At 40.3% G+C, this 25033-nt stretch overlaps 1 protein-coding gene across 4 annotated transcripts in view; it reads left to right on the forward strand.

Annotated features, from left to right (window-relative positions):
• The first annotated feature begins 3421 nt into the window (after positions 1 to 3421).
• The window catches only part of NFKB1 (nuclear factor kappa B subunit 1), a 58400-nt gene continuing 36788 nt past the window's right edge, over positions 3422 to 25033 (forward strand). For 2 of the 4 annotated variants that reach the window (XM_048303427.1, XM_048303428.1), the window contains exons 1-4: positions 3422 to 3503; positions 14807 to 14856; positions 15977 to 16061; positions 23292 to 23329. In XM_048303427.1, coding sequence (XP_048159384.1) covers positions 14815 to 14856; positions 15977 to 16061; positions 23292 to 23329 — 165 coding nt within the window. In that variant the 5' untranslated portion in view covers positions 3422 to 3503; positions 14807 to 14814. Of the gene's footprint in view, positions 3504 to 9049; positions 9518 to 14806; positions 14857 to 15976; positions 16062 to 23288; positions 23330 to 25033 lie in introns of those variants that run through there. The other 2 variants (XM_048303429.1, XM_048303426.1) reach the window with 2 other exon arrangements.

Here is a 25033-nt window from a genome sequence, read left to right on the forward strand (position 1 = left end):
AGCAAGCAAGATGTGCATTTGAGATGTGGCCTGTGTAGCTACAGGAGACACCACACTGTTTGAAGCTTTGCAGGGTGTTGCTGTGTCCATCTAAGTCTGATGAAATATATGATGAATTGAGGCCAGTTCGTCATCCACCAAAAATGACAGAGATGACAGAAAGTACTTCTCATGAATGCTGCAACCTGGGGATTCAGCAGTGTTGTTGAACTCTACACCCTGCGAGCTGCCGTTCAAATCATTGGCTTTGCACATGTCCTTTGGCTACTTAGAATGTTATTTTAAATACAGTTTCTATCGTCAGCTTCATTAGGACTTCATATACATTCTCAGAATGATGACACCATCTTAAAAATACAACTGGTTTGGTTTTTTTTACCACATTGTCTTCCTGTGTTAGTGTGGATTCAAGCTATGGGAGACAATGGTAATGCCAACAGCAAATGTTGGCTGAACACCGACAATCTCTGTAAGACTGGAGTGTGTTACGATGATCACTGGCCACTACGTAAGGCAAATCAGTTCTCAAGTTAGAACTTCTGGGTTATCTGGATGAAAAAGAAATAATGGATTGACCAGAAATAGATTTGGATAGTATGGCATAGCAGTTCAATTAAGATGGGCAGCTGAAAGCTTTAAAACGAAGTGTCTCTCAGTAGCTATTTTAGACTTTCCCTTATCTTTTCCTGCTTTTGCATCAAACCTACTACATCAAAGGGAGTGAAAAGAGCCTATCCTTATTCCAATACATACCCCAGAAGAAAAAAATTATAAGAGACTTTAATGAATTTTTCCAATCCAGGCGTATCAATTAAAGTAAAGATTGATTATTTTAAAAAATCTCCGCTTGTCTTCATTAGTTACAGGATTAAAAAGTACTGAAGCCAATGATTTCTGACCTTGGAAAGGGACCTGTATTCCCAGAGCAAACCTAGCAGAAAACAGACTCAGCTTCTAAATTGCATCTGCATATCAGGAAACTTAAATGTACCCCACCTGACTAAGGTGAAACAGCCTGGTGAAGTGTTCAGCTAGAAAGCCTTTTCTTCAGTGCATCTGCCCAGCTACCAGAGACACGGCTACAACCATTTCACAATGCTCCCCTCAGCTCAACAGCACACATTTGTTCCGTTGGGTTCAGGTTTAATCACCTGCTCTTCATCGCTGAGCTGATACTGTCCAGGTACCAAAGTATCTTGACGGTAATAGTGGAAACCAGTGTTATTCAGGAAATAGGCAGCACTTCATCACTGCAAACCACTGACTCTGTATTATCTGCCTGATTTCCTCAGTGGCTGGAATAGGATTATTTGGCTCTTCAAGTGGGAATCTTGTGCTATAAAGCAGTTCATTTATCTAGAGTGTCCTGTGAAGATAATTTTACCAGGCTTAGAGCCTGTCACTACTGTGGGTTTCAGCAGAAACAACATTTCTATTATGGTACTAAGCTCTTAAAAAGGCAAATTTATGCTTTAAATATAACTGAAGATTTTATTTTAAAACCTAGATGTTTCTGGAAGCTGATTAAGATTTCACAGGGAAAGCTGAGCCTGAGTACTTGAATACGTGTCCTTTTAAAATAAATCCACCAGGTAAGTCTCCTAAGCTTTGGAACTTTTCCACCTTGTCTGATTTCCTGGTACTTGTTCATACAGGTTTTGCCCTGTGAGCACACCTTTGATTAGCTGTGACATGGCACCTTTCCTTTCAAATGAATCTTACTTTGAAACTTCTTTGTATTTAAAATCCATCTAGTCTTCCTTCTTCAACGGCTTTGGGACACAATTCTTTTCTCACTTGTCCTATTAATTCAGTGTATTTGCATCCATAGAAAAGATTAATATTGGGTCTTGAATGTCACGGAGTATCCCCATATAATAAGGAAAGTATGTTTTACTCGGAAATGCTGAGTCATTCTCAATTCCCAGTTTGTACTGGGAAGAGAATGGGGGAGTACATTTTTAGAATTGCACCACAGAGCATGAGTGGGAACCCAAAAAAAAGGAAATTACTCTCTCTTCATACATATGTATGCATAACCTGTAGGAAATTTCAGTTCTCTTGTCAAAAAAGCAGAGAAAACCCTTTGGATTTCCAAGCTCCCTTTTGCACTCTCAGCCCTAATTTCAAATGAGCGTATCTCTGCTCCAACCCAGAGATGTGGCACGAAATGTAACATCTGAATCTGCTCCCTTTCTGGTAGAAGTACCCCTTTCATTTTGTTGCAGTCAACAGGTGGCTTATGATTTGACCCTATTTCTTTTGAATATATTTTTGCTCTAGGTTACAGTTCCTTGCTTCAACATGAAAAAGCAACAGTCATATACCTTGGTTCCTTTATATGTTTGGGGGTTTTAAAATCCTTATAAATGATGACTTTCATTAGTCTCATTCATGAAGCCCCATGTCATGTGGCCTTAGCATAACAAAATCCTCCAGAAGTGTGCTGCTTTCTGGGCTAACACACATTCGGTGAGCTCTGCAGGATGCTCATTCGAGACACTCTTCACCCTTAGCAAACCAAACGCTCATTCAGCATAAAGATATTTCAACTTGTTTAACATAGCATTTGTGCCAATTAGACGGGCCACTAGCTGACTTGCTTCAGCCTTGGTTACATGTGTCTGGGAGACCTGTTTACTGTGCTGCAAACCTGGATTTTGGTATTAAGAAGCGTATTATTGATGGCTGGCACTGTTTAACGGAAGTCACCTGGGAGCCTGCTCTGCCAGAAGCGGTGTAAATCTATAGAAGAAGGGTGCTGTGTAGCCTGTACTCCCTGTTCAGGGATGTTTTCAGGCATCGGGTGGTAAGCCATCGGGAAACTTCCTTTAATGAAGTGCCTGGGAAAGCCAGCCAGCAGCCAGGCACTGCGTGAGGGGGGTTAAATCCACTCTATGCAGTCTCTCTTCCCTTCCAAACTTTACATTTAGAGGTAAAAAAAACCATTGGCAGCCACCGGGTCGGGCCCGTCTCCACAGAGGTGTCGCGAATGCCGCCCTGCGCCAAGAACGTGAACAAGGACAGGACTACTCTTGCGGCGATGGTAACTGCCCTGGGATGAAAGGACTCGCGTATTTACGCTGTTTCACCCGGGCGGGAGGGCCTGTCCCCGACACAGGGATTTCGTGGCCAGCGGGTGGGTTGGTGGCAGGCGCTCCCCGGCTCCTTCCCCGCCGCCTCCGCGAGAGCGCGCCCGGGGCGCCGCGGCCGCGACTCCTCCTGCCCCGCCGGCCGCGGCTCCTGCCCCTCCCCGCCCTTCGCGCTGCCGGAGCGTCAGCGGGAATTTCCAGCCAGGAAGTGCGGCGGGCTGGGGGCAGGGGCGGAGGCTGCGCAGGCCGGTGCCGGGCGGGCGCCCTCGCCGGCGGAGCAGGCGGGAAGGAGGGGGAAAGTCCGCGCGGAGCCAGGACGCGGGCGGCGGCACGACGGGTTACATGGAGCGGTGCTGAGGGACCGCCGGCGGCACAGCACGACGAGGAGGAGGCGCTGCCAGCCCTGTCCTGGTGAGCCCCAGGCGGCCCCTGACCCGCCGCTCGCTGCCTTCTTTCTCCCCTGTCCCCACCGCGGCGCCCGCCTGGCTGGGCTCCTCTGTCCCGCAGCAGCGGGAGCGGGTCGGGAGCGGGCATTTCGCTGGGCTGGGCGGGGGCAGCGCGGCAGCCCCGGAGCGCAGCAGCCCCGGAGCGCAGGTTTGCCGCGGGAGGCTGTGGCCGGCGCCAGGAGCAGCCCCGCTGGAGCGCCGGGAGGAATTACCGCGGGATTCGCCTGCAGCCAGCCAAGAGAGGGGGCGGGATGCCGGGGACGGCTTTGCTGCTGCTGTGTTACAGGGGTCTTCCTAGCGAGGGAAGGGGTGTCCGTGACAGGCTGAACAGTAAAGTGAAAAAAATTTGCAAGCCCAGGTTCTGCCGCTCGCACAGCGGGTGCTCGTAGGCAAAGGAGGTGCTGCTTTTGTCGCTTCTGGTTTCGAAGGTGACACACGTACGTGCTGAACCTGAGACACGGCCGGGGCACGGTCACCGGCCGGGCTCGGGAGTGCAGGTGGTCACCACGAAAACGTGGGCTTGATACTGGCAACTCTGGGTGTCCTCGTCTTGGGTGCAGCAGACAGTATTAAAAGGTACGACATAGTGAGGTTTTTAAAGGTAATTTAGTAGTAAGTGATGAAATCGAGAAGTTCTCATTGCGACGAGGAGTATTACTACGCTGGTTGCTCGGTTACGTTTGACGTTGAAAGCCGAGGATATCGAACTTCTCGTCATCACAATTATTTTTTTAATCTGTTGATGCTTTCTGCTTTGATGGTGGCTTGGGTGAAGAAGTGCTACTGATGTATTTTACATGAATGTAAAACGGAGTATTGTTTCTGTGACATGAGCTATGTGCTATTGGGCCATTATCATAGTGTGTGTACTGATGCCTGATTTCATTCAGATAAGTAAATGTGAGTGACTGTAAGCATTTGGGGAATAAGACTTTGGAGGCAAGGGATGATCTGCTGCATTTCAACTTCCTGTCTTAAAACACACAAAATCTTTGCTTAAGAATAACATTTTAAAGGAAATACAGATGATTATTATTATTATATATTTTTATTTTTAAAAATGGTTTTAAAGTGCTGATTATATTTGACATGTTTTGTGCTTCAGAAGCCCTCTTTTCACTTACTCTGTTCACAGAGAAAAGTGGATGAATTCTTTGCTCTGTCACCTCGTGCCTTACATGCTGCAAGGTGCTACACCACCCCTGTCAAGCTTACAGAACAGGATTGAAAAGAGAGCACTTCGATTTTATTGACATCCAGAGTCTCTGTGCTATGTACTGTGTAGTATCAACTTTTGAAATAGTATTTCAGTCAAAGCATTTGTATTCTTTCATAAAAGAAAGTAGCTGCCCGTTCTAGGAAAGCGTTAACCAAGACGTCATTCTAAGATAGCATCCTGTGTGCAATGTTTTGTAATCTACAGAAATGACTACAGTTTATGAGAAAATGAAAGAGAAAAAAGCAGCCTGTAACCATCCAGAAGCAGATACTCTGTTCTGCAATCTTCCCTGGCCCAAGAATTTAACTAACAGTTATGCCAAAATGTTATTGTCAGGATTATGCCACAGAGTGTGGAGATTTCAGGGAATCTCAGTGCTGAAATCCGTGCAAGATATGTTAAATATCTTAATTTGAAATACTAAACAGAAGGGAAAAAGCCTTTTTCTTTCTACCCTTTGTCCCCTTTAGAAAGAAAGAAATGTCAGTCGGTGGTAGAGTCATCAAAAAACGTAGTTACTTGCTCATGCAAGAAATGAATACATTTTGAGTTGAGGTTTTAAAACAGAACAGCCTTTTGTCACTTTGCATCATGTTGCGTGTTTTTAAAAAACAGTGTGTTTTAAAACAGCAGATAAACTTCCTATCTGTACTCGCTTTTTTCCAGCAACCCCTTTGGTAATGTTTTTGTAGTATTTATTTCGAAATCCGAAAAGTTTGCTGGATAGAGGTGTGCTGGGACAGAGAACAAGAGTATTTTGGAAGAGGGAGAGAGGGTGAAAAGCAGACAGTGGTGTTTCAATTATGTACACATCTGAAAATTTCCTGCTTCATTTGTTGAAAAGTAGCAGTTCTGGTTGTTTCTGTGTTACTATGTATTTTACTTCTAAAAATTAGTTTTAATAATAAATCTAAGTTTACTTTAAAATTTTACTTTTAAAAATTCAATAATAAATTTACTTTTTCCCTTCAGGCAGCATTACGTGAATTCAGTAATAGATACCTACAAATAAATACCACTGATGCAAATTTGCTACTTAATAGATTTTTGAGTTTCCTTTTCATTGCTGCCCTTTCCAAAATCTTCCCATGCCACTTTCTCATGAATACGTGCAAACTCCAGAAATATGTTCAGTTAGGAATTCATTTTATTGTGCATATTGCTGTCTCTGGAAGGACAGAAACTGTTTGAAGGCCTCTGAGTCTTTACTATCAAAGGTGCTTGTAATGCAAAATAGATGTAAAGATACAGCGAAAGACAATATATCTTTTACTAGCTTACAGTTGGCTTTCTGATGTAGCTAGTGTTGAGAAAGTTCACCTGTGGTCTTCAGAGATTCTGGTTAATTCCCCGTGTTTAATAGATTGCTTCAAACTGTACTTGCTAAAGTACTTTCACCTTTCAGTGCTGTAAGTGTTTGCCAACTCTAAATTCAAAAGTATCAGTCATAAAGAAAATTGTTACTCGTTTATGTAAGCAACTAATGAAAACTCTACAGTTAGTTAAAAAGCCTTTTTTTCAACTGAAAAGCTGATAGCTTTCCTTTGGTTCTCTGAATAAATAACACAGCTATTGTAAAACAAACAGAAGATAATTAATGTTTCAGGTAGGTAATGAAAAAGCAGTTCCTGGGTTTGGTCACTTTTAGCTCTGACACAGGTTTAGATGTGGAAGTTGTAATTTGATGGCCTTTAAATAAGCTGTGAACCTTTTATGAAGTTCTGTGTTGATAGGATCATAATTATGGTTGTCATTAACTGTGCCCTTAGGTCAGTCAGGCACTAAGTTTGCATCTAGCTTTGAGCATAGAAATAATTCAGTGGATCTTCTTCAGTGCTTTCATTTAAACATGTATTTTGATGAAGCACTCTTGACAGTTTCAAAAGTAAGGCCTTAAAAGATGTTTCTAGTTATTATAGTCTCAAGGTAAAATCCTTTGTTTAGCATTTAGGTGGAGCTGACAGATCATGTGGGGAGGAAGCTACTACTGCTACTCCCAGCATTATTTCCCGCTTTCAACTTCTATGTTCTTTTGAAAAGCAGTGACAGATAGATACACAATCTTTTTTTCCTTCATTTAAAATACTGACCTGAAATACCCCTGTATTTCATTGTGTCCTTCAAGCAAACTGTCAGCAGGTCAAGAGCAAAGTAGATCTGAGTTGTGTGGTTTGGGTTTTTTTGCTTGGGTTTGGCTTTATTTTTTTGTTTCTTCTAAAGATCATACTTCCATCTGCTTAAAGGCGGACAGATTTTAACACACAAATGAAGTATAAAAAAAGGAAGCCGGTGGGTTTTTTGGTCTTACTAGTTTAGTCCAAGTGAGTTTTGTTGTGTCATAGGTTACTGTAGAACATTGAGACTGCAGGGGTTTTACGATTTCTTTGGAAAAAGCAAAAAATTAAGCTTTAGTTAGCCACTTGGCATCTGTAGATTTGAAAACTGGTTATAACTGCGATGGTGCTGGACTCAGCTCTACCTGTTTGGCTCCTCTTACTGGTGCTATTTAAGTGATTGCTTCTATCATGTTATGATTTCAGTGGCTGTTCAGAACCAAAAGGACGCTGAGAATTCCTTAGTTCACCTTTGTGATTGCAGTGGTAACAGCCCTTGCTATTTTCTGAGCCCACTTTTGCCACTGGTGTTCATCAGGTGAGGGACTGTGTCTTCAGTAGGAGCCCAGAGCCTGTGTGACTGTACCTGGTGATACAGCAAACCCTGTGTGAACTGAACTTCTGCAATCCTGGGGTTACATGTTGGCTTCTCAGAAACACTGTTCTTCCCGTGCCCTCTCTACCCCCAAAATAAAAGGAAAAGCTTTGCAGTTTAGTATTAATGATTCATTATACTTCAGGCTTATGAAATGGGTGTGTGTGGCTTGCTAAAATTTTACTTTGATGGACAACTTTTGTATGAACTACAGCTATTTGTAAAGAACATTCAGTGATTCATCTTAATCTGGAGGAAAAAGTAACAGCATTTTAACATCATATTAGGGTTAGTTCTAGTAACATTAGCACTCCACATGGCTAAAATTCAATGTAGTTACTGGAACTGTTTTGCTGTGTTGAACCTCAGTATTTTTACATCTACTTAGCATTATCCATGTACCAGAATATGGTTGCCATATATTTGAATACCATTTATTCCTTTAATTTAAGTTGCTTTGAATGTGTTTTAACAAAAACATTCTAACTTTATTCCAACAATATTGTGGAAAAACAGTTTGTATGTTTATGGCATTTTAGCATTTCCTCTTGACATATTAGTTCACTACTTTGATACTTGGGAAAGGAATAAAACAAAAATTCTGTTTGCAAACATAGTTAATAGAACATCTTTTAGGTAGTCCAGTTACTCTTTGCCAAGGAAATTTTCTTACGCTTTGATTTTCTTCTTTTCAGATTTAGTAGTTACGTGCTATAATAAATTTGATTCTAGATTTCATAAAAATATTATGCACCCAACCATTCTGATTTAGAGCACCACACTTGTGAAATCTCAAGTACTTGAGATTGATTTAATTTCCTAAATATTCTGTAGTTTTTATACTGTAGTCAAGTAATGCTATCTGCTCATGACTGAAAATACTTGAAAATTTTAACTTCAGCAATTTTAAAATTTTAAAAATACACTGACACAATTGCCAGGTCCCACCCAACCGGAAATAATAAGCAGGCTTAATTAGTCACAAGAGGAGGCAATTTGGGTTGTTATATTAGAAAAACAAACAGTGTCATTTAGGGTTATGTAGTGTTATTGCAGCTGCAACAGCGTGTGGATGACAAAAATGGCAGAGGAAATTAGAATCTTTGATCAAAATGCCTCTCTGCACAAACTTTTGCACTTGTATACTGAGAAATTGCACTCAAATCTTTATTGTGAGATTACACATCTTTGAAGTACCTGAAGGAATGTGAAAAATACAACTTCCTTATGCAGCTTTTGCAGAAATTCAGTGTTGTTTCCTTAAAACAGCTCCGTACACCCCCAGGTATTGAAGTCATAGCTGAGAGAAGAAATAGTAGTAAACATCTCAACATTTAAAGGCAAATTTCAAATCTGCTTCATTACTGAGTTAAAATCCCTTCAAAATAACATGGTTGGTGGGGCTTCATGTCAATATGAGTGAGTTAACAATCGCTTCTTGTGTTTTTTAACATGCTTTTGTTTCCTGTTTGTCCTGAAGACATCTATGCCAATATTGTGGGTGAAAGTATGCATGACGTTGCCTTAATATTTGAGTTCTGTTTACTTTGTGTATTACAGAATGCTTTAGCTGTTTATCTTCTCTTACTTTGAATTAAAAGTTTTGTGCTCTGGAGCTGTACTTGCAGGACAAGCTATTCTGGGAAGAATAACTGGGTTCCAAGGGAAATGAAGTGCTGGTTGAATTCGAGAGGTGGCAAGAAGGAAGGTGAAAATGCTGTGCGTTGAAGGGGGTGGGCAGCATCCTGACTTTGAAGGAACTGCAGTGGTGAAGGCTTGAGACTGAACAGCTTGGATCGGTATCTCTGCTCTGTCAGAGCAGATCGTGCTCTGGCCTCCAGCCAAAATCATCTCAGCAGCTCTTGTCCTGCTTCCAGCCCTGACCCAGCAACCCAAAGTGGCTATTGCACAATACCTTTTCCCAGCATCTCTGTCTGGGAAATGCTGATCTCTGAAACAATTGTCCCTATCCAGATACAGATCATGTTTTGCAAAGGGTGGAAGACTGAGGCTCAAGGATGGATAGTTGCCACTTAAGGAAGAAACAGCAGGTAAAACACGTTGCCCTGTCTGCACAATACAGCAGTTACTCAGTACTTCATAGCTGCTACAGGAATTCTTAGAATTTGGTGCTGTTCCTAAAAACATAGTTCTCTGTAATGAGATCATCTGCCAGGCTTTATAGCCCTGATGTAGTAAAAATGTACTTACAATGTATGAAACAGATACATCTTTTGCTTCATTTTCATCCTTATTCCTCTCTGTTTTTACTAAGCAAAATAAACAGGCTAAGAGCATAACCACACTGAATTTAATTACTTTCATTCAGTGTCCTGTTAAAGAAGTTTATTTTTAACAAGTGAATTCCAGTGAAAGCCAAGTTAAAGAGAAAAAGCACTCTGCTAGAAAACTTTCAGGAAGAATTGTTCTTTCAGTGTATCAAGTCAGTTGAAGTGTAGTAGTTGAGTTTCCTATTGTGAGGCTTGCTTTCAGTATCCCAGCCTTGAAAGGTGAGAACGGGTTGATGTAAAACATCTCATAAAGTAAGAGATGGTTTAAATAAATTTCCTCATGGAAGAACGTCCATCAGGCGAATTTCAGTTCTCAAGTGGAATGAACTGAGTAATAAAGATCATGATTGTCTGTAGAAAGGTAGTAGGAAGAAGTCCCATTCCAAGTTTGTAGGGGTTGGATTGGATACTGGTGTCATAGAAAGCAAGGGTTTACCTCATGCTCAAAATTCAGGCTGGAAAGTTGAAGAGAAGTGAAAGGAAGGATCTGTACCCTTGACAAATCAGGGGGGCCTGAAAACAGTTGGGTATGGAAATTTATCTTGCTTTTTAAAAGGTAAACAGACACAGTAGATGTTGAAGAACAACTGGGAAGAGGTCTGAAATCACATTATTGAGATAAAGAGAAATGAGAGTTCTTGTTCGTGGATTACAGCATTCTTATGTTAATTATGCTGTTTCCATTTTAAATGGCTGCTCCTTTTGACGCTTTAGAACAAATATTCAGAATATAATAAGTCATGTTCTTCCAGCTGTGGCTACTTGTACCTTGTGTCATTTGGTTATTAAGGAGGAGCAGTGGTGCAGAGTACCTGCCATTGGTTGTTTGGTGCAACAGTCCTCTCCCATAGGTGTATACATGTCTTCCTAGGTGTTTTCTCTTTTTCTCCCTTCTTAAACCTTTTTGACAATGGCAATTGTCCTGCTGTAAGGAGAAAGGAACGTGTATGCATATGCACAGGCATACACGCTTACCCTCAGAAGGTACAGTTGTGTGGTTTTGGGCAAGTTTAGCTGGATTTTGTTTTCCTGTTGCACTAGGAGCTAAATGAAGTTTCTTCACTGACCTTTGCATTTTCTCACTTATAAATACTGTGAATTGAAATGTCTAGTTTCCTGTGCCCCATTATCTGAAAGACTTCAGATGCTCTCCAGGGTGGAGACTAGTGTGGTTGATTGTGGTGTGCAGGTGTTGGGGGTATGTTTTTATTGTAGATTTTAGTTTGCTGTACAATTTGTGGGAATTGGATCTTATGCAGGAAGCAGGCATCTATAATAACATGAACTTCCATGAAACAGTTTTAATCCAGTCATCTTCAAATGAGAGTGGTGGCAATCGGTGACCCGTAATACAGCTCATGCAATGAGAGAATGAGCAAAGCTACTCGAGGTAGATGCTAATCTTACCACCTGATGCATATGGGAAAGGTGCTTAGAAACTGGAGCAGTTTGGGAAGAGGCCAATTGAAGGTCACACAGTTAATGCTAGGGTCTATTTTATCTGTGTCTTTCTAGGGTTTTAATCATGTTACTGACTGCGGATTTGCACCAATTTTCATGTAGGAGGAAGTGCAGGGATTTGTTAACTTAGTAAATCCTAAGGAGACAAATTGTAATTTGAAGGTAGGGCTCCCAGAACATTTTTATTATCTATTTGGCTTTGGAGAGGACAAAACATAGTGAAACTGAGAGTGTTTTTAGTCACTTAGAAGGGTTATTTTAAACAGCTTGGTTAATCTTTGTCTAGGCCCTGATAAGGCAATCAAGTGTGAATTTACATACACAAAGGTGTATGTTTGCACATCTAAATTATAATCTGTTTATAATAAACTGGTTTAGCATTCAGGCCAGAGAGAATGTCTTTAACCTCTCCCCCAAGCACTGCAGCTGACTTGAACACAAAAAGATCTCAAGTAAGAGGCATCTGTGCTTTTGGTGTGAGAGAGATTGTGTTTCATACCGGGTTAGACATTCATTAGTACCCACCTACAGCCGACTGGGTGGTATGTGGGTAGTTACCTTGCTGCTTCCAAGTGTAATGTTCACAGAATAATGGAGTAGTTTGGGTTGGAAGGGACCTCACACATCATCTAGTCCCTACTCCCCCACGTACTCTGGGTGGAGAAACCTTCCACTACCGTATGTTGCTCAAAGCCCCATCCAACCTTCCAGGGATGGGGCAGCCACAGCTTCTCTGGGCAACCCGTTCCAGTGCCTCACCACCCTCACAGTGAAGGATTTCTTCCTTATATCTGATTTAAACCCACCCTCTGTCAGTTTAAAGCCGTTCCCCCTCATCCTATCCCTACTCATCCTTGTAAAAAGTCCCTTTCCAGCTTTCCTGGAGGCCCCCTTCAGGTACTGGAAGGTGCTGTAGAGCCTTCTCTTCTCCAGGCTGAACAGCCCCAGCTCTCCCAGCCTGTCTGCAGAGGAGAGGTGCTCCAGCCCTCTGAGCATCTTCATGGCCTCCTCTGGACTCACTGCAACAGGTCCATGTGCTCTTTGTGCTGAGGAGCCCAGAGCTGAATGTAGTGCTGCAGGGGGAACATCTTTAAAGGCTGCTGTTTTGCTGTCATGTCACTGTTCACTGCAGCAGCCAAAAAGCCAGAAATTACTGTTTTCAAAAGGTGAAACTGAAGGACTGATTCAGATGGACGTAGGGGTTTTTTTTTCTGTATGGGGTCTAATATTTACATCAAAATACTTCAAAAGAAAAATTTTCAGAAGTAATGCCTCTGCGCTATTTTTTCCATTTTGTTAGAAAGTCTTGTATTGTGGACATGTAGACGTGACCAGGAAGCATGGCAAGTGTGAGAACACTGCCTTTCTCCCCCAGAGTGCTGCTGGAGGGAGAGGGGTGCGGGCTGAGGAACTAAAATAGGACAAAGAAAATAGAACCTACTATTACATTTATCCTGTGGGGCTCACAGAAAAAGCTGTGAGATGCTTTGAAAGTTTGGCAAAGTATATGTTTAGCAAACAGGCAAGTGGGCAGATGCCATTCATGTTAGCTCCTCCGAACATGTTATTTTTCTGAACAACCAAGTTTACCATGTCATCTGGAAACTTCAGGATTTTGGAACACAATTTTACATATGTGACTCATGAAATAGTAAGTGTTTAAATATGAGACATCACAAAACAAGACTTTTAGGACCAGTTTTTATTCTTTTTATGGAGAAGAAACCTGGCATTTGCACTCACAGTTACCTAATCAGGGTGGAACAAGAGGGTTCTGACACTTCATAAAAAAAAGTTGGCTGTTGAGGTCTTCAGATTGTTTTCTGTAATATCTATACCTTTCACTAAGAAGTGTTTGACAGAAAATGTTTCAAGTTATTTCAGTGATTCAAGTAACTTGTCAGTTGGTGATAATGTTATTTATATTCTTTCTATGGAACAGAATAAAAACATCTTAGTACTTTTTGTTGTATCCTGAAGGTTTTATCATGCCTTGTTTGTTGACTTCTGCCATAAAGATGAATAATAACAATGGCAAATGGTTGATGAAAATAATGCTTTCCAGAATGTGCCTATGAGTTAATGTGATTGACTGGTGTTTTCTTTATCTTGCTAAAATCCTGTTGTGTTAGGTGATGAAGTACAGCATGGGTGACGTTGGCTGCTTGTTATATCTGTTATTAACTTTTGGCTGAAATCTTATGACCAGTTATTTGATATTTGCCCAAATACTACAAGTAAATATTGCCCAGTAAATATTTCTAAAATGGATTTACAGTCAGGTGCGTACTTCTTTTTCTAGGTTAAAAAACAGTTGTATCCACATGAACCTCTTTTTCATTGAAGTCATCTATATATTGTCTCCTACTTCTCCTTTTTTTTTTTTTTTTTAATTTTCTACTTTGTGGGGGATGGGTGACTATGTGTTGTCTTTGGAGCTTGTTAACAAGTAGAGTTGGGCCTCCATCAAAATGAAGTACCCAAGTATTCCAATTTTCCTTTTGATATTTGCCTTTTTAGTTCCTGTAGAAGGTCCATGGTGACTCAGTTTTTCTTTAATGATTTACTGATCTCTTGCACCTCTCTTTGATAGTGTGGTAGGTTTTCTAGCAAAGTTCTCTTTGCTGGCTCCTGTTCACTGTGATGGAATATGAGGGCCAGAGACCTTTTTCTGTCTTCTCTTAGTTATTAACCTTATTTAGTGTCTGTTGCATGCAGACATGAGTCTCTTGAAATAGTGTTACTGTTAGTTTCAGATATTCCCTTGGAGAGCCTTATTTAGAGAGATCAGCATAGGTGAAATTGCAGTTCTTTTGGTAACATCTCCATGAAAGGAAGTAACACTAATACTAGTATTTTCAAATAGACCTAATAAATGCCTAAGAAAATTCACAGGTTCTTCTACTGGCCCACTACTGGTCCCAGTAAAACTACGCCAAGCTAAACTTTTCCAGTGTCCAGCATTTACATGTAGACCTGTGAGAAAGAGTTCTGGTATGCTGTGCATCCATAACTGTCGTCAGCGCAGAGCTGTTGTGCATGCTAAGCACTTGTGGACCCCTGGAAATAAAGGTGTTCAAAATTAGTCAATAATTGATTCCTGGTTTTATTTAAAAATTTTTAAAATACTGTCTGTTCTTTCTTGGGCATCTTTATTTGCATTTAGTAATACTTCACAAGAAAACTGTTCGGGTTCATTCATGAATGCTCATCATGTTCTTTTTATTGTATAAAAATAAAAAGAGTTTCTGCTATTTCTGTGGTAATGATTTTGCTTAAAGTCTAATGGCAGAATAGTCAGAGCAAAGATGGAAACAATTCCTGATTTTAAGAAGTTTTGACTTCTAGACTTTGACTGTAATTTTTAATTTCTTGGCAATAGGCAATGGAAAATCCTATTCTGTCCTTACACTGCCCCTTCCAAATACAGAGGAATTTTAGAAGTATTTTGGAAATCATTAATGTTATGAGTAAAATGTGTCAGAAATTGGGCTTTTAACGCTGAGCATTTTCCAGGCTTCTCTATTGCTCTACACTGTAAAAAAGAAAAAAAAAAAGGGGAGTTCTAATCATGTTTTTGTGTTTCAGGACTTAAAATGGCAGAAGATTCCTATATTATGGGAGTATCTGATCCCCAAGTAAGTGAATTTCTGTATTTTCAGTATCCCTGTATCCTCTCCTAGCTCTCTGTTTAGGCTTTCTCTCATATTGTCTTGTTATTTCCTAGGTTTAGCATGGACATAGAAAAGCATTCTGCGTTGGCAGAAATTAGGGCTTTTTTCCCCTAAGGTGGTTTTTATGTGACCTGTAAAGTGCCTTGCCACTGGTTAATGGCTGAAATGAGAAGGAAAGCTAGGCCTGCTGAATTAAGCAGTTGAAAAAAAATACTTATTTTTATGCCCTGCATGCCTGTGACACTTGCTCTGAAATTTCTTCTGTGGTGGACATTGGACTCTTCCTGAAAATAAAGTCCCTTATGCCCTAAAAGGCCCTTTTGTGTAATTTTTTGGGATGTTTGCATTTACAGTGATGACTAAAATATTCCTTCACTCGCACAGATCCGTAGGCCTAGCTCTTCAGGAGCTCTTCCTGATTTTCTTGTATCATTTCATAAATTATTTGAAATGTGAGAATTGTGCTTGGGTGAAAAGTTTTAAGTGAAGAACAGGTCATTTCTACTCATCCTAATTTTCAAAAAGCAACTGTTTTCTCCTTTATGCTTGCTCCTTTTGGGAAGAAGATAGATTTATACCTGACAGCAATTACAGTAAGATAAGATAAGTGTTTAAAAATAAAAAAAAATTAAACTTTAACTTAAATGTACTGATTTTTTGCATTAGAGCTTGTAAATATATTTACATAAAGAATGTAGTCTGGTGAGGTTTAATCACGGAAGTGGAAATGAAAACTCACAGGTTCTTAGCAAGGCCTTGGGCAGGACATCTAGGGTCAGATTTTCAGAATTTACTGTATAAGCTCTTAGAATTTATAGTTGTTAGTGCACATAAGCAAAATGGGTGTTTAGAAACTATGCTGAGGTCGATGCGGTCTCATGATTCTGGTGAAACTTGGGTCTGTGCTGTCAGCTCTGCAGTGCTGTTGCCAGCAAAAATAAAAGAGCTATGAAATGTTTCTGTAATTCAGCAAGGTGTTTGCAGTCTCAGTATTTGCAGAGAACTTTGAAGTTCTTTGCTGATAGATGTTTTATGCAACTATGTATACATGTAATAATGAGGAGTATGTTTTCTTTCAATATAGATGTTTGCAGTGGATCAGTTCATGGGAATGAATGCATTTTTTAATAGTACAAATTACATCACTTCAGACTTACCACTACGAACAGGTAGGAACCCTCTCTGATGGTGCTATTGTCTTGCTGGTTCTTCCTGTTTGTTTTCTTTTGAGAAGTTCTTTTCAGAGCCTTTTTTTGTTTACCAATTTGTGTGTCATAATAGTAGATTGCAAAGTTGTCAACTAGATTTTTTTATTACATCTTTTTGCATCTCTTTCTTCCCCTCATGAAGCTTTCAGCAGTGAGGCAAATCTGATTTTCTTGTGGCTTGTACAGAAACTGAAAGTTGCAGCAGTTTCCCAGGTGAAACCAGGACAGTGAGCAAAGGGCTTTTGAGTGACCTGTGTTATAAATTACTTTGTTGAGGCTTTTTTCTAAATTTGCACCTTCAGCAAGTTACTTGTTTCTGTTGCCGGTTTGCAGACTGCAATATGTGCTTCTTGTCCTTTGGAATGCTGTTGCATTTGTTGTAGTAGTTCTTAAGGTGCTTGTTTTTCACTAATAAAATGTAGAGAATATTAACTTCCTGTACCATTCGAATCTGTTTTTCCTTCTCGGTGACTTCTCTGTTTCCTGTGAAGTGGCAGTGTGGTATTAGAAGCACCCGACAATTTCCTGAATAATAACACAAGTTTGAAAGCTCAGACAAATTTTGTAACAAACCACTGAAAATAAGCAAAAAGTATTCTGCAAAGGTCTGATAAGCAGTTCTTACAGTATGCTTCCAGAACTGTAAGAACAAATACAAGTATCTTATAGCTCAGTCAGTATTAGCTGCTCCATCAACCTTGGTCTGATTTTGCTTATTAAAGTTCTTTATAAATATTACTTCTTGCATGAATTTGGAAAACTCTTTTCTCCTGCTTAGTCTATTATAATAGCTGATAGAAAAGGAAGAAGGAAATAAAATTTTACTTAGGAGGTTTTTCTCAATATATATCTCTGATACAGCTATTCATGTCTTTTACCATGACAGCTTTCTCTTGTTTGACTCTGTTGTATCAGGATGTAGCTGGTATCTTATGGCAAATTACTTTCTTTAGTTGAAAGTGCAAGCCACTTCTGACTGCAACATTTGATATGCTGAACAGCTGTGAGGGTGTAAAGAGTAAAATGAAATAAGCGTCTAACGTTTTCCTTCATAGGTAAAATTCCACCCTAAAGTAACAATAAATGCTGCTTTTAAAGTAAAAATTAAAGCATGCTTACTGTTTTGGTGTTCCCTTGTTTAAACCATTCTTGTGTTCTTGAAAGAGTAGTATCAAGAAAGGATCAAGAAAGACATGGTGCAGATAATTTTGTTTCAAGATAAAATGTTCTCATGAGCAAAGCTCTTGACAAATACAGAAAAACATCCAGCAAATTAATGTTGCAATCATTTGTTTACAGTGTATTTTTATTAAGGCAGATAAAATTATTCAGTAAGATTCATCTGTGTAGGATTAAAGGGCTTGTGCATTGTATACCAAGGGGTTTTTTCACCTAGTTTCCGTTGAACAAATAAGGTTATTGAAATTGCCCTGTAATGAGCTCTTTTTACATTTACCTTTTGAGCTTACTCTGTATTCTTCATGCCAGACTCATTCCATACTAATTATTCAGATATATAAAACTAATTTTCAGATAACTATGTCCTGTCTAAAGTAGAAGCAGCTGTTTTCAAAACCATGTCAGGGAGTCAGGGATTCACTGAATTCTTCAGCCACAGAAAACTCTTACTGGGCTAAGTCTAGCTCTGCCCTTAATTTGCAAAATTGCTTCAAAAAAGGCCTTCTTTTATAACTGCCACTGCTCTTGTCTACTACTGCAACATAGGTGGCAAGTTCCTTGTGCACAAAATGGGATTCAGTAAAGGATTCTGGATTTGACGTTACCTCAAACAAAAAGTTAATCATAAGATTTTGGAGAGGTTGATAATTTCAACAGCACCTGATGATGCCACAGTCATTTTTTTTCTTGAACATTATCCCAGTAATGCTTGCTTACTCGCATGCTTGAAATCATGCTGGGTTGTTACTATGGACTAGCTCTTCAGTTACAAGATAATATAATAATTTTTACATTCTATTTTACTGATTTTCAAACAGGGACTAATGATTTCTTTCTATTCAGTAAGTTCAGTTTAAAAAGTCATGTGGGATTTTCCGAAAGTACTTCCAGCTGAGATATGGAGAGAGTCAAATAAAGGTTCTAAAAAGGATTTTTCTCTAGGACGGTTGGATGATTAAGGCAGAAAGAACCAAAGACATTAATTGTTCCTCATGATTTGGCTGTGGTGCATATATCTTTCAGTCTGTGCATCCGTATATGCACAATGTCAGACCTATTCCATCGGCAGACAGGTTTAATGTATAACCCTGGATTGCCATGTCGTGCCAGCCTGGCTGAATCAACAAATAGCTGGGGAATTTGGGGACTTTCTGGTGATAGATGTTCTGCTGTTACGTTAATATTTACAGTAATAGTAGAAAACCTTTGAGATGTTGGGACACAGATTTTCTCAACATTGTCAGTGCTCAAGTGTCTTTGTGTGCTTCTTTTTCTCTCTGGTATGTCCATTTAAAAAAAAAAATTAGGCTGTTTTGTTATTTTGGCTCTAAAGCTGTAGCGGTTATGTCATTTTTACCAGCAGCAAAGGCAGTACCTCACGAAGTCAGCCTCTTCTTTGGCCTGCTGGGAAGTATCCTGCCTGTGATTAGGTAGGTTAGGTACTGATCCTCAGTGGCATTGGGGATGGAGGCAGTGGATGGGGATGTATTTAGGCAGAGTAAAAGCAGGTGCACATCAGTGGGATGTCCACTGTGTAGTGAAGAGACAAAGTGATGCCTTACATTAGAGAGGAAGTGGGCAGAGCTCTGAGCTAAGCAGCTTGTAATTTTGGGTGTTTCTTACTCCCTCATGATGATACAAGGCCATCTACAACCACATAACATGTGGCAGTTAGAGGTGGGTTTGGGAACTGTGTAGTTGTTTTGGCTTCAAGAGGCTCTGGTCTAACTAGCTGTTGGCATTAAGGTGGTGTGTTTTTAAAACTTTGAAGTTGAAGCAGAGCCATCAGGAGTTGAGCAGTACTGCCTGCAGGCTGCTAAAATTAATTTTCTGCTATTTCTTTAACCTCCTCTGTACAGCCCTCTGTGACACTTGCTATGAAAAAATGAGAAGGTCATAGAGAGAAAAAGAAGGCACTTAAAAAAATTTATTTCATGTTTTTTCAGAGAGAGATAATGTTAGAGGTTCAAGGAAGCCAGACCACCACCAAAAAAGAGATGAGTGTTCATTTTCCCTGTTCCATAGCAGTGGCCCTATCCTCAGGAGCTTGGGCAGACTTTCATACCATTTCTGGTGTTCTTTCTAGATCTTCTGTGCTTGTGTTTGGAAGAGTGAACTGAGGGGACAAGTTAAGCAACGTCCCATATGCTACTTGCTTTAAACATCGTGCTTTGAACACTGAAGAGCTGGTATTCAAGAGAGTATTCCTGTGCAGGGGAATCCCTGAGGGGGAGGGCATGCAAATGCTACAACAGGCCTTCAGGAAGGATAAGGCTCTAGATCTGCAGTCTGAGCTTTTAGCAGCAAGGTACCACTGCCAGGATGGACACAAGAGAGTTGATGTGGGATTTAACAATCATAACCTGGAGGCTACAAGCATTTCCATCCATGTCCACAGAGCAAAAGAGCAGTTACAAGGGTGAGATGCCTTCTGGGAGACCCACCAGCAGAGAGGACGTGAGGGAAGAGTCTTGTCCACAGGTCATTGCAGGTTAAATTGAATGCGTTTAGGTACTAGAAAAGCTGTTAAGATACAGGGCCCCACTAGTCCAACAGAGTTGCCAGGCTTGCAGGGATATCCCACCTACCTCAGAAACCCTTTTTTCCCACACCCTTGCTGTGGTGGGAAGGTGGAATCAAGAGGGAGCCTAAGATGGGTGCTCCTTCGGAAGTGTGTGTGTGTAGGGTGAGGCCTGTCGAGAGGAAGAAAGAATGTAAGTGGTGGGAGTGTCAAGGGGCAGGAGGGCCTCTGACTCAGGCAGGAAGGAAAATGAAGAAACTTGGCAGTTGAAGAAGACGTGGGGAAGTGGGACTGTGACTCAGACTGGAGTGGGATGCGAGTCAGTCTGTGGCAACCGAGGCGAGAAGGCAGAAAAAGAAGCCCTGAAGCATGGCCAGGATGTGGCAGTCTGCACCAAAGCCCCTCCAGGCTGGAGAAGCACACATTGTAGTTGCAGTTCTTGGCCTCCCGGCTGTAGCAGTGCCAGGCAAAGCATGAGGAACGCTCCTGTCAAAACTTGGCTCTTGACAACCATGTGTAGAGACAGCTCCGTGACTGTGTCGTTCAGCCTCTCTGAGGGCAAAAGTAGATCATGAGCTATGCATTAAGTAGTGTTCCTTCTTGTGGCTGTTGAACATTTAAAAGGGTTTGCTCATTAAACAGGAACTTGAATCAAACAACCTTCCAGGCTGGAACAAAGGATCATCACAAATCTTGTCGTTCTAAGTTCCTCTTACAAGGTGTTCATCTTCAGGTTCCTGCTCTTTGCCTGCTTAGACCAGACACGCCTACTAATAGAAACAAAATATTAAAAACTTCGGTGTGCAAAACACTAAATGTGTTTTCTTTTCCGCATGGGAAAGGATGAGAGAAAAAAGGAACCACACATAGCCAGTGTTAGGCTGTGTAATGTGCTTCTGGGAAGTATTCAGAGTTCAGTGAAAATAGCTATATGAGACCTTTCACTAAATAAAATCCTTTGTATAATCAAAATAATATGCCGTTTATGCCTGGATGTTTTCTTGAACGCTGCTGGTTTATTTTTAAGTAGCGTTTCAGATATAATCAAGTGCTTTGCATTGGAATGCCTTCTCTGTAATGATCCTTGGGTCTGGTTCAGATGCTATACCAGTGAATTACTTAGTCACTGGTAAAAAAAAAACCAAACGGAAAATCTTTAGTCATACAACCCAAAGGTTAAAATAAGACCTCAAAAAACCATTTTAAATACATTGCTATATGATCTGTATAATGGGGTTGATGATAACAGACATCTAATTTGGCTTTGTGCATTCACACTGCATGATTTTTGCACTTCTAGTGCTGGTATATAAAATATTTTGATTTTTTTTATCAGCATATTTGTATGCTTTTTATAAGCTTTTTTTTCCCCAAGAGGTCAGAATAACCAGTCCTCAATTTTTGATTTTCCTGAGTTTTCACAAGTGCCATGCAAGGTCAGGGCATTTCAGTGGTATGAAGCATTTTCCTTTAGTTTTCCAATGTGCCAAGATAGTGTATATCCCTCTCTTAGGACTTTGAGTTTCCTTATCTTGAGGAAGAGTTGGAACTTGGGTCTGCTGTGTCCTGGGGGACTTCTGCAGCCACTTAGCCATTGGATAAGAACACTTCCTTTTCTGGCTAATGTTTGAGAGAAAGCAGTAGTATTTTGTGCTAACCCAGTGTGCATGCCTTGAAAATGAATTCCTAAGAGGAGAAGAGCCAAAGAACAATTACTTGGCAGATCATGCCCTGGAGGCTTGGTTGAAAGCTGAACTACACACAGTTGTATTTTAGGTGCATTATTTCTGCCAATGCCTAGAAAATACACAGCTTCTGGATTGTTAAAATACAAATTTTCAGGTGCCTAAAGCATGAGGAGCGTTAGAGATCTGTGAAGAGAGGTCTTTAATTTAAATGCTGATGTATTGCTTAAACCCAGCTCAGCACATCTTGACTGTTACAGACAAATACTGAAACACAAGGCCAAAGCTAAATATTACTGTACATCTTTTCAAGGTCTTGAAGTCCAAACTGTTTTTCCTGCTTTGTAATGCAGGATGATGTGTATAGGGTCATGAGTTCAAGTAGCGCTGTTCACTTTTTTAAAGAAAAGTACAATTGATGGACTTGGGAGATAATTTATCTTTAAATGGGAAATTGTTGTGACTGACATTTGCAATATAACTTTGACATGAAGTTTGTTCAGTTGCTGAGTCAGCTAACTGCAGCAACAGAATTCTAATTTCATCTGTTGTGTATTTATTGAAACTTCCCTGTTGAGAGAAGCTTGTTCAGTTAAGACCTATGCTTGATTCCTTAGCATTAATACCTTCAAGAGAGTAGAAGCTATGATACCGAATTCCAACAGGAGTATGGCTGGAAAAATGCTACATAGGTATTCACAGTGAAGCTGTCATTTGGGGTCTACCTTAAAAACAACTGATCTTTTAGCATTGAAATACAAATCATCTTGGCAAGAGACAGGGAAGAAATCATAGCTCTTGGAACTGTTTCGAGACTCAGGAGTGGCTTGCATTTTAAGAGGTATTTCACAGCCATCCACCCAGAGAGCTTTCCTTCTTGATATAAATAATCTAAATGATCAGAGTTGCAGCTCAGCTTTGATCAGGTGATGTATGCTTAACTCTGGTGGCACTGAGTTCTCACTGGATTTAGGGCATACTCAAAAGCTATATAAACTGGTGAATTTTGCATGAGGTTTATAGTATGAAGTTAGCCACTGTATGAGACTGAAAGTTGTTTAATGAAGCCTTCTTTAAATGACACAAATAGAATTTTAGTACAGCATAATCCTATGTATTGGCACCATGCTCAAGATGGATCTCAATATAGAGTCTGTATTTGTAGTCAAATTGAGTGTATTTGGTCTTTTTAGAGGCCCAGCAGAGCACTATATTTAAAAGTGTATCTGAAATTATTAAAACAATGTAAATTGTTTAGTCTTCTCAATTCCAGGGTTTTTTTAAAGTAGTTCTGACTGTTGGGGCATGTTGAGACAGCTTGAATTCCCCCTGTATTCCCATGCCTCAGAGCTTCCCATTGGCTGTCTCTTGACTTTCAAAAGCACCTATTCAGTAGGAAGCCCCAGGACCAAAAGCTGGTGAGTGTAGTCTCCAGAGCCCCAGGGGTTTAAATACAAATGTTAACCTTAGCTCAAGAAGCCAGACTTCTTGTCAGTGGCAAGGGAAGGATCCCGTTGTTACACACCACTGCAAGTTTTAACATTTGCCCATTTAGGCTCTCTGAGCTAAAATTAACCTTTTTGATTTAATCCTCCTCTTCTTATTCCACTGGTCATTAGCTGAAATGACAGACTGCCAAGTGATTAAATAATTTATTGAAATTTAAGTTCTGAAGAGACTTAGATGCTTTCAAAAATTTTATATCAAGTCATTTGAGGACATAATCTTACCCCTACAACTTATATATTATTTATAGTAATAGAAATAAAATTTCTATTAATACTTTTTTTTCTTTTATGCTAGCAGATGGACCATATCTTCAAATCATAGAACAGCCAAAACAGGTAAGAGCAAGACTACATTTTGAAAATGTCTAAGGTAGCTATATTACTACATTCAGCTTTGAATAAACTTATGGCTTAAAAAAGAGTATAGAAAAGGCTGAGCTGTCAGAACAAATGTGGCACTTGAACATGAGCAGTTTTAACTCTTACTTTTGAACTTTGTTTCCTGGTTTGTTCTGTTTTCATCTTTGTCTCTTTCTGGAAGTTTCATAATACAAAAAACCCCAAGGGTTTTAAAAATACGCCTTGCTAAGTATAGACTCTTCATCTTAGAAGTGACTGTTACAGTACCCCAGTATTTGGAAATATAAATTAGTAGATCAAACATGGAAGATTTTTAGGATTTGTTTCATAGTTTTTGAAACACAGGTTAAAAATAAAAACATGTAATTCCCAAGTTACAGGAACTTGTGACTTGTGTTTTGTTATTGTAAAGAAATGCAGTTGGCCTTTGAGATTCCTTTTGCTACGGTTGTCTGTTTTGAATAATCCAAGAATAATGAAGATAAGTACTTGAATGTAACTTTTTCTGTATTATGTAGCAAACACTGACCTATGCTCCTCTGACAGCAGAGAAGTCATTGCAATGCACCGGTTGGTCTTCATGCAACTGATGTACAAAGTAATTGCTGCATAAAGGTTGTCCTGAAGTGTGCCTGGGTATTGTTCCCCTTTGGCGGTGGCACCAGCAGCTACAAGGATTCCTCCTGAAGCTGTTGTGGTATGGAGGTGCCTTTCCTGTCTGTCCCAATGAATTGCATAAAATCCTACCTTATGGAGCTGTTCAGTAAACAGGGGAAGACAGTGGCTAAAAGCTTTCCCATCCTCCTGTTGGTCTTCTGCAGAAGCATACTGCAATCCAGTCTTCCTGGCAGGAGGCAGGGGAGAACATTGGTTTCAATCACACACCAGAGACATTTTCGTGCTTGAGCATCCCTTCAGGAATAGGACTCTTCATCATGGTCCTAAGTCAAACAGCAGTGTACTGTGAACTCTTGGAAGAATATGCTGCCTCTTCCTCATTGTTTTAAGCTCATCCCAAATCAGGCCACGTCTCTGCATGGTGGGGCCTGCAGTGCACAGTCCATAAGGAGAAACTATTGTTTCCATGTGTGACTTCTCAGCAAATGGTTCCTCTCGTGGATTCCCCGTGTGGCAAGCTAGGCAGTGCTTTATAACGGTGTGATCCATCAGCAGAGTGATGTGTCCTGAGTGCAGAGGTTGATTTGCCTTTTGCAGAGGTTGTTCTATCTTTTGGACATCTTGAGTTCAAGCTCATCATAGCTGGGCACTTCAGTCACAGTACTGTGGGTCACTCAGTTCACCGTAGGAAGGCAATTGGTCAGTGTCCGAATAATAAAAGTTTACATTTGCCTGGGAAACACGTTTTTAACCTGAAAAGGCTTTAGTGAGATAGGTATTGAAGCTACTGCTTACAGAGTAATTTTAAGGCATATTGTTCACTTTCAGCTAATACAGACTTCAAATTCAGAGTTGTCTACTACTAGAAAGAAGCTGAATTATTCTTAAAAAAGGCTACAGCACTAACTGGTGCTATTTGGACAGACACTGGGCGCCCTATATAAGATGAGGATTTTGCCAGAAATTGCAGGACTGGAGAGTAGATCTGAAAGCAAAACTAGGGACTCCATGAAATGTACTGTTCAGTAGAGTTAGAGTTAGCAGATACCTTTGCTTAAGAGT

This window comes from Corvus hawaiiensis, chromosome 5 (assembly GCF_020740725.1).
Source record: "Corvus hawaiiensis isolate bCorHaw1 chromosome 5, bCorHaw1.pri.cur, whole genome shotgun sequence".
In the NCBI taxonomy this organism is placed as follows: Eukaryota; Metazoa; Chordata; class Aves; order Passeriformes; family Corvidae; genus Corvus; species Corvus hawaiiensis.